The sequence below is a fragment of the Colletotrichum orchidophilum genome (genome assembly GCF_001831195.1).
Source record: "Colletotrichum orchidophilum strain IMI 309357 chromosome Unknown Scaffold_14.1, whole genome shotgun sequence".
In the NCBI taxonomy this organism is placed as follows: Eukaryota; Fungi; Ascomycota; class Sordariomycetes; order Glomerellales; family Glomerellaceae; genus Colletotrichum; species Colletotrichum orchidophilum.
Window position 1 is genome coordinate 438590 of NW_019172970.1, and position 18124 is coordinate 456713.

Here is an 18124-nt window from a genome sequence, read left to right on the forward strand (position 1 = left end):
AAAACGGACGATTATTTAATAAACCGTTGGATAATAAATAAATAAAATATTATAAAAGATATATTTATAATTAGGATTTATATATAGGATAGCCGAGCTAGGCTCGAGGATAAACTCTTATAGCTTTTTTAGTAATTAATTTTTATATTAGATTTAATAATTACTTTTAGCTATTTTTATTAAGAACTTATTTAATAAAAACTACGATTAATTATTAAAGCTTTACTTATCTTATGATTTATAAATAATAGTTTTACTAAAGCTATTCTTACGACGATTATTATTTATAAGTATCGTAGCCCCGACTTTTATTAATATAAACCTTACTACGATTAGCTGGCCGTAATAGTTTAATAGGTAACGTAAAAACTATTTTATTTTATTTTTTACGCTTTTATAATTACTTATTATTAATAGCCGTACTTTCGAGACTTTTATTATTAGATGCTTATGCTTTTTAAAAGACCGGGTTTATTAAATCGATTATATTAAAACGAGTATTATATAAACCGACCTATTTAAAAAGTATATTTATACCGTTTTATAATATCGAATCCGTTAGCCTTTATAAATATATTAAATTAATTAAAAAAGGCCTTTATAATAGGCTTTAAACTACTTAAGATCAATAGGTTTAGGATAATATTTAAAAAAAAGAAGGAGGATTTCTTAAATTAAATATAATAAAAAGCTATAATTTAAAAAAATAATAAATTTAAAAAAGGGTCTTATTGCGGAAGTAAATATAAAAGTAGTAAGTTTATTTAAAAACCTTACGTTTTTTATTAATAACGGCTTAGCTTATATTATTAGAAAAGGGCGGTTATTAACTTTTTATTAATATTAATAACTTATTAAATAAGTTTAAAAATATTATTAAAATACTCTAAAGTATATTATTAAGGGTCTTAATAGCTATTATCAGAGGACGATAGACTCCGTTTTAGCGAGATATAAAAAAGAATAGTATATTAAGTATTTTATATTCTTTTTAAAAAACGGCGTATAAAGTAAAATATAGATTTAAGGTGCTCAGTATTAGGAGGGGGGGCGCTACGGCTAAGTAAAAATCGAGGTAATATAGTAAGTTAAAAAGAGTTAGTTTTATTAAAAAAAACGGCGCTTAAGGTAGAGTCTTAATTCAATTCTAAGGTAATAAAGCTAATAATAAGATAATAATCGTATTTTTTATAATAGCTTAGTTAATAAGTCGCTAATTAAATCACTATATAATTAAGGATCGCTAACTTTATAAAATTAACCGATATTAGGATAGCTATTAATTAAAAAAAGAGATAATAGTATATTTATACGTTAACGTTTTAAAGGATATATTATATTACTAAGGCTATATTTTATAGCTCGGCGGCGTAAATTACGCCGGGGTTTAGTTATTAAAGATAATATACGTTAATACTAAATATAAAGATTACGATAGTAAAGGAAATTTAGAATAAAGAGAATATATAGAAGTAGATTAGTAGAATCTAAATATATTAATAATAAAATTTTAAGCTAATTAGGATGGTAAATATGTATGCCGCTATAAGGTGTATGCCTCTGTATTAATTCTGCATGCCTCTATATCAATTCCTTATTTAAATTATAAAATTTATAATAAACGACTAGGAATTAAGTAATTAAGTTAGAGTAATTATTTATAATAATATTTTAAATAACGATACTTATTTAAATTACTTATATTTTATATTATTTTATATTTATATTTAAAAAACGTTCTTAACTAAAGGATTAAATACTACGGTTATATTTTTAATTTTATCGATAAAGCCTTTTTATTTAATAATAATAAAAAAATATTTAAATAAAAATTAAATATATTAATTAATATTAAATAACTTTAAAAAAATCCTTAATTTTTAGCGTATTAAAAGCCCTATTAATAAACTTTAGAATATTATTAAATTTATTTATTTATCGCTTTAATAATATAAAGCCTTTTTTAAAATTAATAATAGAATTAATAAAAACGATATATTTACTCTCTTTAAAAAATCGTCGTAAAAGCTTATATTAACGCTTAATAATAATATAAAATAGAATTTAACATACTTTATAATATAACGCTTTTTATAAAAAAAAATCTATACTTTTTTAATAATTAATCGAGCTTATAAAAATTTAAAATAACGGATCCTTATTAACAACGTTTTTAATAATAACGATTAATAATTATTAACTAAACTAAAAGCGATATTTAAACTACTTTACTTTTAAATAATAAAATATTAAAATTTAAATAAAAAAGACGGCTATAGCCGTTTATAAAAAATAATAATAAGTTTTAAATATTTTATTAACCGTTTTAAAAAATAAAAAAAGTTATATAATAAACCTTTTAAAAAAAAATATATTTTACGGCTTTTTAAATCGTAACGTCGTAATTATAATTAACGTAAATAATATTATTTTGTTAGCGGTTAACTTATTATTAATTTATATTTTAACTTTTTTTTTAATTTTTAATATTAAATAATATCCCTCGTTTTATTTAATTTAAATATATACTTAAGGAATAAACAGATCTACTTTTTAATAATAATTTTAACTTATAAAAATATTTCTAACTATTAATTATTAGTATTTAGTAAATTCTTAATAAATATTATATTAAATTAAATAACTTTCCGCTTTACGCTATAGTAATTATTCTTTACTTTAAGTAAAAATTAAAATAATTAAAAAAAAAATATATTTAAATAAAGTTATTAACTATTTAATATAAAAAAAAAGCTTTATAATTATTAATAAAAATAATATATAAATAAAATAATAAATCCTTCTCCTCTTCCTTCGTTACGATAGTTATAAATTATTTTTATTACTTTTATAATTTTAAAAAATATTATAAAAAACTCGTAGTATCGATAATAATTAATATTTTAAATAATAAAAATAATAATTAACTACGCGCCTAAGCTTAATTAATATTATTTATAAATTATCTTTTAACTGGTCTTTAATTTAATTTAATAATAAATTAATTATCGGCTAACCTATTTAACTTTAAATAAACTTATATTTAATATTTTTATAATCCTTATAATAATAATAAATTATAAAAAGATATTTAACCTTGTAAAGTTAATTTTAACTTTATAACGATTATTAATAAGGTCCTTTACGCTAAAAAAAGTTTAATATTTTAAAAACTAACTTCGCGGCGGTATTATAAAAATAAGAAGTTAATTCTTTAATTAAAAAAGCTAATTAAAGTAAAATCTATAAGTTAATATTATAAGGATTTTCGTAATAACTTTATTTATTCCCAATTAGGAAATTAGTTAAATTTATTAATTATTTATTAAATAATTAAATATAGCGCGAGAAATAAGGCAAATAATTAAATACGAACCTTATATTTGATTTGTTTGTTTGGGTATAAGCGCTGACCAGGGCATGAGCATAATATATCCCCCTTCACGGTTTGCAACACTGCTAAATTCTTGAATCAGAGGACCTGTTCTTCCATGCACAAGCCTCCATGGCTGTCTGCAAACAACCTCGTCACAAAATTGTCCACAATTGATCTGCTCTCTAATGTCAATTTTCCGTCATTTTTGTTACTGACGGTTGTGTTCCTTGCCTACACAATAGAATGCATGATTTCAGGTGTAAAGCCATATGGCAAATCGTTCAGGAGGACTTGATAGTTCAGGCGACTCTCAAAGATTGTTTGCTGAGGCAGGCACAAAATGATGCATCCCGTGCAAGCAAGCTGACCTTCACGCACCTCGGCAAGATAACCTCTGTGCCATTGCAAAGGCCGCACCACTTCGGGGCATGGATCCTTGAAGGGCGAGAACGATGGAGATAAGGAAATGCATGAGGGCAAAAGGCGGAAATGAGAAAACACACCAATCAAAACAGATTTCATCTCACCATTAAAAGGAGAACACCTGCATGCGGCTTGATAAAAAAAATTGGCCATTTTCCAAGTTGCGCAGGAGGTTACCGCTGATCAGGTGAGGGCGGATAAGAACACGAAGAGAAAGTGGGGACAGTCTGGAAGAGAAGCATATACAGCTAGAAACAAGGAGCAGTCATTTCAAACTTGATATCGGAAAAAAAAAATAAGTTCAACGTATCCAGCAAGTCATTATTGGTATCAACCCGTGCAAGCCTTGCTGTCATCGGCTGTGGTCAATGGGGTGTCAATCTTATCCGAGTGTTTGCCGACTTGACTTGAGAACACTGAGTGCTGTCACAGATATCATTCCATCCGGGAAAGATGATGCTGTGGAATTCCTCCCGGTCTACCCGTGGGTGTACTAATTCAATCTGCAAATGGATCAATATTTCAGCTGATCCGTCCATCACCGCAGTGGTACTTGCAACACCGGCGGTTTATCATGTAAACATGGCTGTAAAAGCTTTGGCTGCTGGGAAGCACGTCTTCATCGAAAAGCCTTTGGCTTTTACTGTTTCAGACAGCAAGCTTGTGTGGACAGCGGCTCTTGAAGCAAATAAGATGTTCATGGTTGGACACAGCTTCCGCTATCATCCCGCTTTTTGGTAGCTCAAGCATCTCACCAATGTGGGAACCTTGGGAAGGATTCTGCATATTCATTCACGTCGACTGGGATTTGGGCGCATTTGACATGATGGAAACATCTTCTGGAATCTTGGTCCCCATGATATGTCCATGATTCTGGGTCTCTTCGACAATGTACAGGTCGCAATCGTTCAGACGCACGAAGAAAGTTTGATACGCCCGACACCGCTATTCTGGACTTGGTCAATGCCAATTTCAAGCTCTGCAATGGTGTGAATGCAGATGTTCACGTGTCATGATTGAGCCCTCAGGAGGAACGGAAGTTGATTGCCGCCGGAGAAGAAGAAACTGCTGTTTTCGACGACATCGAGCCATGGGAATCGAAGCTCCGCAAATTCAAGAACAAAATCGAGGTCTTCATTAATGCGGTCCATCTTTTTCTTGCTATACTTTCTTTTGCCCGTATGCTTTGGCAGCGCATCCTCTAGTGACCACAGCGCGCCTACCTTCATTAATCCAATCCAACGTATCTCGCTTGTGTCCAGATCCATCTACATCCCCACGCCCCGCTGCTATCCACAACGAAGAACAGTGCATAAATCATAAATCTCTCCGCTGGCATCAACCAATCCGATATGGTGTAGTGGCCAACATGATGCCCTCTCATCTGCCAGATTGGTAACTGAGAGGATAGGCATAGCCCCGAGTTCGATTCTCGGTTTCGGAAAGGAAATTTCCCTTATTTTTACCTTTCCGGCCTTTCCAGCAAAGGCCCATTTTTGTCTCCTTTTTCTGAGTGCTTTTGTTTTCTTTTTTTTTCTTTCTTCTCACCTAGCTGAAGGCATTCATTGAAGTTGACCTATGATGCCGGCATCTCTGGAAAAGAATGCTCAGAGTCTCTAGCTTCTTTGAGACACGCAGTTTATACACTGCAAATAACTACAAGAAGCTTGCTACTATGAGAGGAAGTCAAGTCTGAAGGAATTAAGAGACTGATTTTTTCTTTTCCAATCCTCCCGGATCGAGACCCACATGGCGAAGGTGGGGTTTGGTCTATCATTCTTTGGATATACAAGTGAGCACCAGCAAAAATGAGCTTGGGCATGATAGCTCACAGATGGCAACTTTTTTTTTTCTTTCGGTCTACTAATGAAGATTCGCCATGCTGCAAGACGATACTTATATAAGCGTAATCAGGTACGGCAGGCACGTCAGTGGTTCTATATCCGTTTTGAGCCTACCACAATTGGAATTTTAGGCTGCCGCACCGCTGCCTATAGCTTCCCTAAATACAGCTAGCTTCTGGGAGTAGGAGTGAGCGATACGTCATTTTTTTCCAATAAAAGGGCCAATCCACCCCCTATCTACGTCCCAATCGAGCCTCTCTCCCAACCTTGACTTCAACATCTCAATTCTTGCCAATGCTCTATCAGGCATGGAACTCAAGGACACCCCCAACGAGATCCTTAACCTTATCATTGGCCACTTGGTCGAACTGATTGACCTCAGCCATGCCGATGATACTCGGGAAATCCATAGGGACCTTCTCTCCGCCCGCCTCGTTTGCCGACAATGGAACTCCCTAGCAACTGGGCACCTGTATCATACCCTAAAGCTAGCTCCTGCAGGAACCGTCGACGATAACGAGGATGTATTCAAAGACTGGAATACGATTCTCGATCTCGACGCCGCCCGGAATGCTGCCCAACGCGTCATCATCCAGAGCTGTCCTGGGGAACTATCGACGAACATGGATTACGGGGACTGGAAAGGGTGGAAAGACGGAGAACACCCTGCCTTTACTTCGGCCATTCGTCGCATCACACAGCTGCCCAACGTCAAAGCTATCGAAGTGCACTTCAGCAAGAATTGCAAGGGCCAAATTGGAGGCTGGGACGACGACTTTGAGCCCACCGAGACCCGCCTACTAACACTCAAGGCAGTCTTCGAAGCCATTCGGGAACGTGCGGCGCACTCCGACGCTGGATTCAGGTGCCCCATTCGATCGTTGACGATTCGAAATCTTCAAAACATGCCGCATCAAGAATTCATCGACTCTATTCTTTTCAAAGACGTTGCCAAGAAGGTCGACGGCCTACACCTTTTAATCACAGAGGAGCACAACGAAGACGGTCCCGACCATGACTTCTTCGTCCACGAGCGCCTAGTGTACGAAAGCCACTTGCAGACACAAATTCTTCCCCACTTCGAGGCCAACCTCACTGCCTTGACCTTGAGTTTCCAAGATCCTTGGGGCACCATGCCGGGATATTTTGACGGAGCAGGCCTGAGGTTTCGTTATCTCAAGACCCTGAACCTGGCCAACTTCGTCATCAGTAACAACTACCATTTCGACTGGGTTCTCTCACAGACCGCGTTGACAACTCTGCGTTTGGACAGCTGTTTTATTCTTTCCTACATCCGCACTAACACCACATACACCAAGAAATGGAGTCTCCACACTCAAGACTGGCATCATTTGCCCATCGGCTCGTACGACTTCTCTGACGACGATGACGACCTGTACAGCTTCGATGGCACATGGGAGACTATCTTTGACAGTATTTGCGACAACCTCCTCTATCTCCAAGACTTTCGCTTTGAGGAAACTGGCAATGGACTTAACTTCCTCCGTCCGTCGAGAATTGGGACCGTGCTGTATCCGAATCGATACACTACTTTCGACATAGGACTCCTTCCTAGTCCTTGGATTGAGTCAGATAGGGTCACTGGTGAGATGGAGTTTGGGGACAATGATCCGAGCGTCGCTGAGGAAGGCAATGATGATCGGGTCAGAAGTAACCTGAACCGCTCCGAAGAGACGAAGCAGGGCGACACCAGGGCATTCAGAGATCTTCTCCAAGCTTGCCGTGAAAATGCTGATTAGGGTTGACATGTCGGCAGGGCCGTGCGCGCTTACAGCTGGACGTATTGCGCGAGGAATAGGAGATAGACAGACATGCATAACTGAAATGAATCGAAGAATTGAGACTAATCCCGGTCCATAGTGGGTACATAAGTTTGCCAACATGTGAACGTTGAACTTCCCTTTCGGCCTATGCAGGGATGCAAAGACCAAATTTTCGACATGAATGGAAGGTTTAGGTGCTAGATTGCAACGTCATCATCCAGTTAAGCTGTACCAAACGACATTGGCCGGCCCATGCACTACAGCCACCGCAGTCGTGGATGAGCCAGTGGCGTCAATCTTCCATACTTCCAGAAAGTTGGAGCCGCTGTCCGCGATGGCCAAGCTTGAGCAGCCGCCGCTGTAGGAGGTTCCGAGGACGGTGTAAGGGGAGGCGGAGAGGGGTGATGTAGTTGGCATTGCTACCTGTTTACTGTAAGAAAGAGCACCAGTCTACAGCTTTCTTCTAGGAGGGCGCTTACAAATGTCCGAACATAAGCTTACGTTGCTGCTGTACGTCAAGCTGAGATTGTCGGTGAGAAAGTGGCCAGTTGTACCGACGTGCAGATTCCTTCAGGCGAGACTATCATCATCCAGTCAGTATCAGGTGTGGTTTCTGTACTTCCGCTCTCTGTAAATGCCAAGAATAGTTTTCAGAGTGTGGCTCCATACCCGCCCGAGCTGACGAAATACAAGGGGCCGGGCCAACCGTTCTATGAGTGACTATGCCCATGTTCTGAAGACTGACAGGCGCCGCACGCGTAGCACTAAAAGACTCGCCAAGCCGCATTGAGCAAAACGCGGGTCGGGATCTCCATCCTTGATGGGGCAGAAACTCGTCCCGCGGCTAGGCGATGCTTGTTTCAATGCAAGTGCGCCTGCTGGACGAGTCGGGACTCGATGTTTTCCCCAATTTGTGAGAGTTCGTCCCGTTTGTCACCGATAACCCGTGCTGCAGTTGCTAGTGATAATGGTCCGGCGATATGTGCGCAGCTACCCCTACAAATATGTAAAGCCGGAAGTGTCGACTTCGAGTGATCTCCGACGGATTTGCCAGCAACGCATATAATGTAACCCTGGGAAGGTTGGGATGAAGACTGGATAGGTACGGATATCATTCAACTTTACCGCCCAGTCATACTTGGCTTTCCAGCGAAAGACAATTCTGCGAACGACAAACACAGGGTGTGTTACCTCTGCAAAGTGCAAAAGGTCAAGATGGATAGCCTTTTGGTTACCGTGTTTCAATCTCTACCTTCTGGAGAGTTCCTTGCTGCGTTCGTATTGAGTCAGGATCAACGGCCTTGAGACATGTTTCAAAACTAATTCAGACTTCAACTCATTATTCTACACAAGCTACCAGAACGGACTAAGGAAGGGTCATCTAGCTCGATGAACAGGAAACATTTATTTACAATATCAAACCCCTGAGTATTCATCAACATGAGGACGAGTTGCAGCTTATCAGCTAGCCAAGGTCTTCAAGGCACCCTGAGGGATTCCTTCACCTGTCGCAGTTACGCTGTTAGCCGAGGCAGTCTAACCACTTTCACCCAAAATAAATGAATGTGACGAAACTTGCAGTCATTGAAAACTTGATATCTTTTAGGTCTCAAGATAGAAAGGATCGCTGTCGCAAGCCCTGCTTGATATGAATTACTGCAGGATGGACAGCCTCATTGAATTAGTCGGAAGGCACCAAGGTGCAGTTCGCAAAGTGATTCGTCAAGTCAATGCCATAAATCTGCGTTTTGAAATTTCTCAGCTTATGATCTGTTGCACAAGCACGCCCCAAGTAGCAATCACACATGGTAGAAGATCCATCGGCAGATAAAGTGCATTTTGGTAAGCCTGATTCCGATGTACCCCTGTGATGTACCCAGCGCCATCAGACTCCGTAGCAATGGCTTTCTTCTTCTTAAAGGCCAAGGTAGGGCTTTGCTATTCCTTTTGATAGTGATGAAAGCTCATTTCAGACCTCAACTTACAATGGAGGAGTGCATGTTCAAAAAGCACTTGGCGAGATGTCGCCATGTCACCGAAGCAACGAGTTATCTCGCGCTCTACAACTACACAGTATGTCACTGTCCCATTCCACACGCTCCCTTGCATCAAGTTTCTAAGAACTTTGCCTTGCTTATAGGATTCATCTTGGAACCAATTGAGAGAAGGGGACCTGACTCTTGACAACTTCACTGACTTTCTCAACGAGCAGGTAATGTTCCTATCATTACCTATCATTGTCTTACTCCTGTCATCGGTAGCAGCTTTGTTGCAAAGCAAGGTACTTCAGGACTAAGGGGTATGTGTTCCAGGGCGAATTTTGTCCCAGAGCCTCAGGAGGAACCCCAAGGCTTTTGAGCAAGCTTCGTTTAATGTCAGTAGCCCTTCCATGCGTGTGGCGCAATGACTGATATGAAGAGGTAGCATTCAAAAGGATGCTCAGGATCTAGAAACATTCACTCCATTGAAAATCCCTCTGCCAGCTGCACAATATGAGCAAATGCTCAAATGCTTGCGTCTCCCGCTACACGCTGTCGAGTTGACAACCTTTCTTGGACCCCTCTTCTGGTACAGATATGTCCTTCTCGGAGATGACGATCCTCACCTTCGTAAGTTTCCACCACAAGTCGCTGACAAGTTTCAAAGGGCTGAGCTTAGGAACTCCCCGGAGATGGTTTTTGGGAAGCACGATAGCCGCAAGAAAACCGGAACACGCGGTTGGGAATCGATCCTGTCGTATTCTTTCAAGCGACGTGAGACGACTGGGTTCGTGAAATGGACGCCGACGGCCGATATCATCGAGTGGTTATCCAACCTGCGAGATTGTGTCCTGGACATATGCCACCCACTTCTCATACCTAGCATCATGATGTCTGACCTCGTATCAACGACTGACGAAGTGAAACAACGCGACGCTCGCACTAGCATTCGGCAGCTGGAAAGAGCAATCAGTGTCAATGATGACACAACCGGCTTTTACTACGCAAAAGACGGTATCATCGATCTGCGCACTGTAGCAAGTGACCTCACAGAACACCACAGACGAATTCTCCATAGACCGCCCAAGTTGTACTCCAAGGTGATTGATGCTTTGGAAGCTGCAACAGATTGCTTTTGGTCAAAGATTGACCCTGGAGACAAGACCAAAGCTTTAAATCGGCTGCATGCGACTTTGAAGGACCGTTTTCATTGCCACAGAGTGCGACTTGTCGGGCTGGAGAAATACGTCTCTATATCTGTGGAGCGCTTGAACATCCAAAGGAGCATGGTCAGTCAAACAATCACATAACATATTTGGGCCGTGAAACCTCTCTAACAAGACCCAAGGTTTCATTCATTACGGCCGAAATCGCACAGAAGGATGCCAAGCTGAATCTCAAGATAGCGGGAGACCAGAGAAAAATAGCACATGCCAGTAAGAGTGATAGCCAGGCAATGAAGGCCCTCTCTCTTCTCGGTGCCGCCTTCCTGCCTGGCACGTTCATCGCCTCCATCTTCAGCATGTCCTTTTTCGACTTCCAAGCTCGTCAGTACTGATACTCTTCGCTTTTTCTTCCGGCGTGCCTAGCACTAATATCATCGTTGTAGAAGTCCATGTTTCGTCCAAGATTTGGATTTACTTTGCGTTCATGGTCCCGTTAACCACAGCTGTGCTTCTTGGATGGATTTTCTGGGATCATAAGCGAAGAAGATTGCAACACCAGAGAAGGTCTGCTTCTAATAGCATCGGCTCTGACGCAGAGAAGGCGATTTTGTATGAGCTGGCTAAGCGAAAGTGAGGAGACTCGGATTTCGTTTCAATATAGCTAGCTCACATTACCTAGCCCCGTTGTTCGTACAATGACGATGATGGATTGTTTAATGATGGTCCCACCCACTTAAGGTTAAAGGGCGCCTACGTCGGCTGCCGAAAATTATCTTCCTCTACATACAGTGCGTCTGGAAGACAATCGAATGATGCTTAGACAGAAAAGGTCATGAGTTTCGAGAAGGCCAATGAATGTGTGTTGAAAAACATTGAATATCTAAATGTTCCTAGTCGTGTCTGTTCTGTAGTTTATCCAAAACACAAATTCGGAGATCCAATTTTGGCTCGGCCGGGGCCCAGAGCCGACCAGCCCCGTTACCATGGCTATGTTGGAGGAGAGCCCCCTTGGGCGTTGGGGCACGAAGCTAGAATGAAGCCATATCCGTGACAAGAATATGTCATGCCAAAGCACGGCACACCTAATAATATCATTTGTAGTAGAATACATCGAGTCCATGGGAAGTGGTGTGTCGTCTTCGGAAATAGGATAATATGTCATAATTCCAGATAACGACGCCACTGGACATGTCGATATGGGGTTTGGTACTGGACCCTGAATGTGCTTTCCTTTTGGTGGGCTCAATAAAGATCTACAATTTATGTGTTAACTACACTTCCGAGTTCTCTCCTCACTACTCTGTTGCTAATGACACGTTGTTCAGCTCCCTGCCCCCGAGTGCCGTTCGCCGACATGGCCTTGATTCCCGTCCCTCTTACCGCCTAGACCACCAACGCCAGTATCGAACAAGACTACTTGACGTTTCCGATTTCTTCTCTACCTGATGGATATCTGTCACCAAGTCTGGTTTTGAACCTGGGGATACCGTTGCTGTTCTTGGTGCTGGTCCTGTAGGCCTACTTGCCGCGTACTCTGCCATACTTCGGGTTGCATCTCGGGTGTACAGCGTCGACCATGCGCCGATGAGACTCGAAAGGGCTGCATCTATCGGAGCCGTGCCCATCAGTTTCATGGAAAGCGATCCCGTACAGAAGATCCTCGCGTACAAGCTGGGCGGCGACATCCGGGCCGTTGATGCCGTCGTCATGGAAGCCATAACTGCAAACAGTACAATGCAGAAAAAACCTCCCGCTGGACCAGGTGGTCGACCTAGTGGCTATAGGTGATGGAATCGGACAGATTGGGATTCACATGGTGCAGCCGAATACTGGTCTGGCTTCGAACGCGGAGAGGATCACGCCGGAAGTCTCGTTTCCCATCGCGCAGCTCCTTTCCAAAGGTATCAGATATGAAGACAACATCGCAGATCCCAAGATCATTACTGGGAGCTTGTCAACTTGACATTCAGAGGGGTTGCGAAACCGGGTTTCGTAGCTAGTCCGTCCATCTATATCGAGAAAGTCCCCGCATACCATGAGCGGCTGAGCAATTGACAGGAGCCTAAGGTGTTCATCAGGTTTCCTAAGAGACGGATAAGTGCAAGCTGGTCTTGACTAGCCGAGCGCATCTTGAATTAGTGTACTATTCTTCCGTACTTGGAATTGGAGGTTGCGTCTCAGATTTATCAAATGGGTTGATATATCCTGCATCTAAAGAAGCTAGCGGTTGTGACGGGAAGCATGTAGTATTCATGCGCGGTAGACCTAAGAAGAGATTGTTCGCAGTGACATTGAGTTTCTTCTACATTGTGCCATTGGATTATGTCGCTAAAATGACGCCTCTTGTTGCGTACAGCAGTTAACGCCATAAATATACTGCGATACATTATCTCGAAACTTTTCGCCTATTCTTTATTCAGATCTATCCATAACTAGGTCTAAAATCGAAAGGTTCGGCCCGGTCCATTTCTTTCCTTTGAGGAACCAAAGACTAACAGCAACCAACAAGACGAATACCATGACTGGTCCGCAATAGTTCATATTCTCGGCGGTTACAGGAATTGTTGATGGAAAGGGAAGGAAAACCATGACGTAGAGAGTGTATGTCAAAGCGAATGAGTTGATGTAAAGACCAAACCGACCGAGATTCCACTCTCCTAGTTTGACACCTCCTTTGGAAGAGATACGAGCGTAAAGCATGCTGCTGATCGCTATGGCATAACTGAGGTAAAGAGCCATTGAAGAGAGAGAAGTGATGGCGCCAAAAGCGATATAACTAGAGCTCCCAATGTTGAGGAGACAGAGTGCACAGACAATGAGCACCGTGGCGATAATGGCGCGGATCGGTACGCGGTGTTTGGGATGGACGTATGCCAGGTAAGCAGGCATACCTCCGTCTCGGGACCAGGCCCAAGTAAGACGGGATACGGAGGCAATGTTGGCCAAGTTGACGCTGAAGGAGACGACGAATAGGCCAGTGATCATGGCAGTCGTCGCGCCCTTGGAACCAGTGATGCTGAGAAGTATGGTGAGAATCGGGCTAGCCGAGTTGAGGGCGTCGTCGATGGAGCCCATTGAGACGAGGATAACGCAGACCATGACGAAGCCGAGGCATCCGTTCATGAAGATGGACCAGAACATGGCGCGAGGGACCGCGGATTTGGCCTTTCGGGTCTCTTCGCTCATATGGATAGCACTATCGAAACCTGATCGAATGTTGGTCAGATCATAAGACAAAGATGGAAATATTTGGTCATCATACCAGTGAAGCTCCAAACACATGTCAACATGCCTAGGTTCCAAGCAATAAACGTATCCGTCCAGCCGGATGCAATATTGGTCTCCAAGAAGAAGCTACCCGAGTGTCGAGTTCCCATCACCGCCAAAACAACGACGAAGACGACAAACAGACAGACATGGAGAACGCCAGCAACGAGTTCGACCCACGGGATGACCCTAAAGCAGTACGTGTTCATCAACCCCTGAATAACGCACATGGCGATGACAAGCACTGAGGTGTGCCAGCCTCCGGGTACGTAATTCGGGTGATTCATCTCAATCATCGATTCCAGGAGGATGATGGTCACGTTAGCGATCCCAGCAAGGAGCGATACGTAACCGAACCACGTCGACCAGCCCTGGATCCAGGTAGCGAAGCTCTTGACCCGCGCGGGGGCGAGGTGGAACGTCCAGTGATACTGGGCACCGGCGACCGGCTGGATCGAGGCCATCTCGCCCAGCGACGCGGCTTGTGCGATGGCTCCGCAAAATACGATGACGAAGCTGAAGATGAATGTCTGTGGCCCGCCATTGTAGAGTGCAAAGTACATGTTTCTTGAGATTTGGTAAGATTGAGGTGGCGAAACCATGGGGAAGATTGGCAATATACTTACGTGCACATGCCTTCCCATAAGGCCATGTAAGTCAAGGAGAAGGCAAAAAGCTGCGAGAAGGAGAAGAGTCTCCGTGTTCGCGTCTGGTTGTAAACTTCGGATCCATGTGTAGAATCGTTCGTATCAATCTGGGTGGCGTCTTTGACGGTCGGCTGTAGCTCGATTGCCTCTATGGGAGCCATGTTGAGATGCTCGAAATACGAAAAGAAAGGGGAATGAACGAGGACTCCGTAGAAAAGAAGAACGTGTCTGTCTGAATATGGAGATCGGTGACCTACGTCTGATGCTGGGGACAGACGAGATTCTACTCGAGTTGGAGAAGAGTTGGGCAGCACAAAAGAAGCCTTGGCCAAAGACTGCGCCGTATGCAGATTAATATCAGCAGAGGTAACCGTGGACATGGGACAAGTGAGACATTGACCCCGGAAGCCACAGTAAGCTTGCAGGTGGGCTACTCTGAGCTCGGAGAAGGATTGGCGAGGGGGGAACCGGACCATCTCCCTCGACGTAGCGATGCCCAGCCGTTCTGAACAGAACCGACGAGCACTTAATCAAAATTCCAGATTGGGCTCCGCTGAATATGCATATTGAAGCCAACGCTGCTTCCTTGAGGGGAATAATTACCGACCTACAAGTGCCCTGCTCGTTGGGTTCAAGCCGGGGTATTGCCTCTGTCATATTTCTGTGCGATTCATTCAACACGATACGTCGTTGGTGGGAAGCTCAACCTGGGCCCTAGTATTTTTTCACCCTGATCCCCAAGTAATCTTCATCCGGTTGTCCGGCCTCGCTCGCTTGCAAAAAATTCCAACCGATCGTATCAAATTGCTTTTATTGCGATGGACTGGACGCTTGGCTGAGATCCAGATCAAAGACTGGTGGCTTCTGGGTGGCATGCCGTTGAGCTCATATTTCAATGGGTGAACGTTCACCGGTGTACACTCAGAAGCTTATAACTAGTAATTACTACTTCAAACTTATCTCCAACAATACTTAGTACTAACCGACGCTGTCTGGGCGAGCCAATGAAATAGAGCTGGTGTCAACTGTGAGTTCAAATAATGGTCCCGATTCTTCTACTTCTTTCATCTCCACCTGGTATGCGCCATGGTATTTTTCAGCACACTTCGGCCCACCGAGCAAACTTCGCTTCCATCCTTGCAACACGTAACAGGACCGCAGGCGAAATTTCAATCTGCTCACACGGAACGCATCCTCGGGAAACCGAGTGAGGAGTTGGTTTGATGGTCTAACATCACGTAGTGGTAGGCCAGTTTCTTACGCACGAAAAAGCAGGACAGCTTCCGCGGTTATGGAACCAAAGTTGTTCAATGAGCACACTACTCAACAGAGTTCACATTCCAGGGTTCTTGAGCCAAGTCATTGTTATTTGGCTCATCTGCCGGAGAACTCTTCCACAAATTATCGCCCAGAAAACACTGTTACGATGGGCTTCGGCTGAAACGCAACCAAACCAACCGACATTGACGAATACTTCAGCTATGCTTGACTCATAGCTCCTGTATAATTTCTTCGCAAACCGCTCCAGATTCTAGTGAAAGCCAGGGGCTCTTGGAGCGACGGAGAATTGATCAACAGGTTACAAAAGATCCCGCGGTGGCGTTTACAAAGTCGAAACACCCTGCGGCCCGAATGAGAAGTCGTACACGTGCGCACAGGAAAGGCGGCTTGACAATATCATTCTGGTAAACATTCAACTCTTTGAATAGCTCTTGCTTCAACCCGGCTTCGCTGAATATGCCAGTCAACTTTCAACCAGATCCTCCATTTTATCCGCTGGCAGAGAACGACCATGCCGCGCTCGTCGTCGTTGCTTCACTGATCTTCCTGATCTACGCCATTGTTGGAATATCTCTGAAACTCGTCATCCGTCTCAACATTACGTCTTTGAAAAGTCATGATGTGGCATTACTGGTCGCGAGTGGCTTGCTCCTCTCACAGACAGTCTGCATCATCGTCGCTTGCAACCACGGACTCGGGCGTCATCAGGATACAGTAGAGTCTCGCGATCTAGAGACATTTCACCAGGTACGCAGCTTTCTATTGAGAGTATAAACTGATACAATACTAACCAACTTTACCCTGCTAGCTCTTTTATACATCGTCTCTGCTTGCCATCGCCACTGCCGCCAGCACCAAAGTTTCGCTATGCCTCCTCATCCACTCCATCGATAATCACGGCCGACTCAATCTTGCGAACAAGTTACTATTCGGCACCATCGTCGCATGGGGCGTATCTGGTATCTTCGCGGTGGCATTTCAATGTTCTCTTCCCCAGCCATGGCGCGCCATCACGGCAGAGAAGTGCCCAAGTCGGGAGCGAGTTTTTCTGTACAACGGCGTAATGGATATTGTTACGGATGTTTGTCTGTGTCTGCTACCCATCGCTGTGATGTGGAAAGTACAGACCAGCTTCCAGAGAAAAATGATGGTGGTTATTTTGTTCACCATTCGCGTTGTGTAAGCTACTTCGACTTTCCCAATCCTGCGGCGCCTCTTTTGTTGACCTTTCCTTTCCACAGCATTCCTATACTTTCAATTCCCAGACTGATCAGTACACATACCTTGGTGACCGACTACACTGACGCGACATGGCATGCCGTACATCACGTTATCTGGTTGCAAATCTCACTAGGCTTGTCAATTCTCACAGCATGTATCCCGAGTCTGAAAGGAGTCATTGACAGCCTCCTCGGGTCTACTTCTGTAGCCGCCATCCGGGCGCCTTACCATTTGACCTCGTCAGGCAAGGATGGCAGCAGGCTTCAACCAACAAGTCTGCTGATCGGCAGCGGGTCCAACACGAGACCGGGGTCACATCTGGCGAGCGGCGCAGGAGATTCGAGGACCGCAAGGGCCGGGTCAATCTGTTGCGGGATTCACGGCTCTGCAGAAAAAGAAGATGTCGGCTACAGTGAGAGCGTGAGGAGATTGACACGGGGTGGAGAGTTTGGAATGTCTCCTGATGAGAGGCGTAGATCGAGCTCACAAGAGGGATCTCTGAAGTCTGGTGAAGCTGAGCTACGCTAGTATGAATTAATGCTCTTGCAAAGCTAAGATGTTGAGAGAACTTGCGTGGATGAGATTCATCGGGAAATTTCAATCCTTTTCTTGAATCGCAACTACTTCTTGCGCAGATATGAAACTCGCAGGGGTGGGTGTTGAGATACATCCGCAGTCAGTGAGCTGGGCAACAAAATACTCTCACAAAGTCTCTGGTCCTTTTTGCATCAATCCACTTGGATGAGTTATTGTGTAGAGACACCCTGCGTAGAAAGCACTACGTAGAGAGTAATAATTACTGAGGATTTTGTCTCAGAGGGGGTCTGCTCCATTTCTTTACAGCGAATGAGATGATGAGATGTCTCTCACCGGTTGCCCGAGATGGCACGATTCCCCAGGGTTTTGCGGGTTCGGGGATCCGGAGCGGTGGGTACTTCTCCACCAAATGTCGGTGGGGTCGGTACGGTCGGTACGGCCGGTACGTACTATGTATTCCGTACCTACCTAGTCGATGCATTGCCGTCCCGACGCAAAAACTTTCTCTTTTTGTTGCACAGACACACAGGCTGGCAGACGCTCTGACGCACCTCAGCTTTGGGCTAATCAAAGCAAACCTTCCGGGAACCTAAATCCCC

The 18124-nt window shown here is 43.3% G+C and overlaps 4 protein-coding genes across 4 annotated transcripts; 3 read left to right on the forward strand and 1 right to left on the reverse strand.

Annotated features, from left to right (window-relative positions):
* Nucleotides 1–5951: 5951 nt before the first annotated feature.
* On the forward strand, nt 5952–7403 carry CORC01_02551 (uncharacterized protein; the record flags this gene model as incomplete). The annotated part of the gene is made up of 1 exon (XM_022614201.1): nt 5952–7403. One exon carries the CDS (start codon nt 5952–5954, stop codon nt 7401–7403), a length of 1452 nt encoding a protein of 483 aa, XP_022479413.1.
* Nucleotides 7404–10296: 2893 nt separating this feature from the next.
* CORC01_02552 (uncharacterized protein) lies at nt 10297–11206 on the forward strand (the record flags this gene model as incomplete). Its single annotated transcript, XM_022614202.1, has 3 exons — nt 10297–10695; nt 10755–10953; nt 11016–11206. The coding sequence occupies 3 exons, from the start codon at nt 10297–10299 to the stop codon at nt 11204–11206; spliced, it is 789 nt and encodes a 262-aa protein (XP_022479414.1).
* Nucleotides 11207–12984: 1778 nt separating this feature from the next.
* CORC01_02553 (uncharacterized protein) lies at nt 12985–14647 on the reverse strand (the record flags this gene model as incomplete). Its single annotated transcript, XM_022614203.1, has 3 exons — nt 12985–13778; nt 13835–14406; nt 14466–14647. 3 exons carry the CDS (start codon nt 14645–14647, stop codon nt 12985–12987), a joined length of 1548 nt encoding a protein of 515 aa, XP_022479415.1.
* Nucleotides 14648–16223: 1576 nt separating this feature from the next.
* Nucleotides 16224–17516, forward strand: CORC01_02554 (uncharacterized protein; the record flags this gene model as incomplete). The annotated part of the gene is made up of 3 exons (XM_022614204.1): nt 16224–16514; nt 16576–16852; nt 17140–17516. 3 exons carry the CDS (start codon nt 16224–16226, stop codon nt 17514–17516), a joined length of 945 nt encoding a protein of 314 aa, XP_022479416.1.
* Nucleotides 17517–18124: the final 608 nt, after the last annotated feature.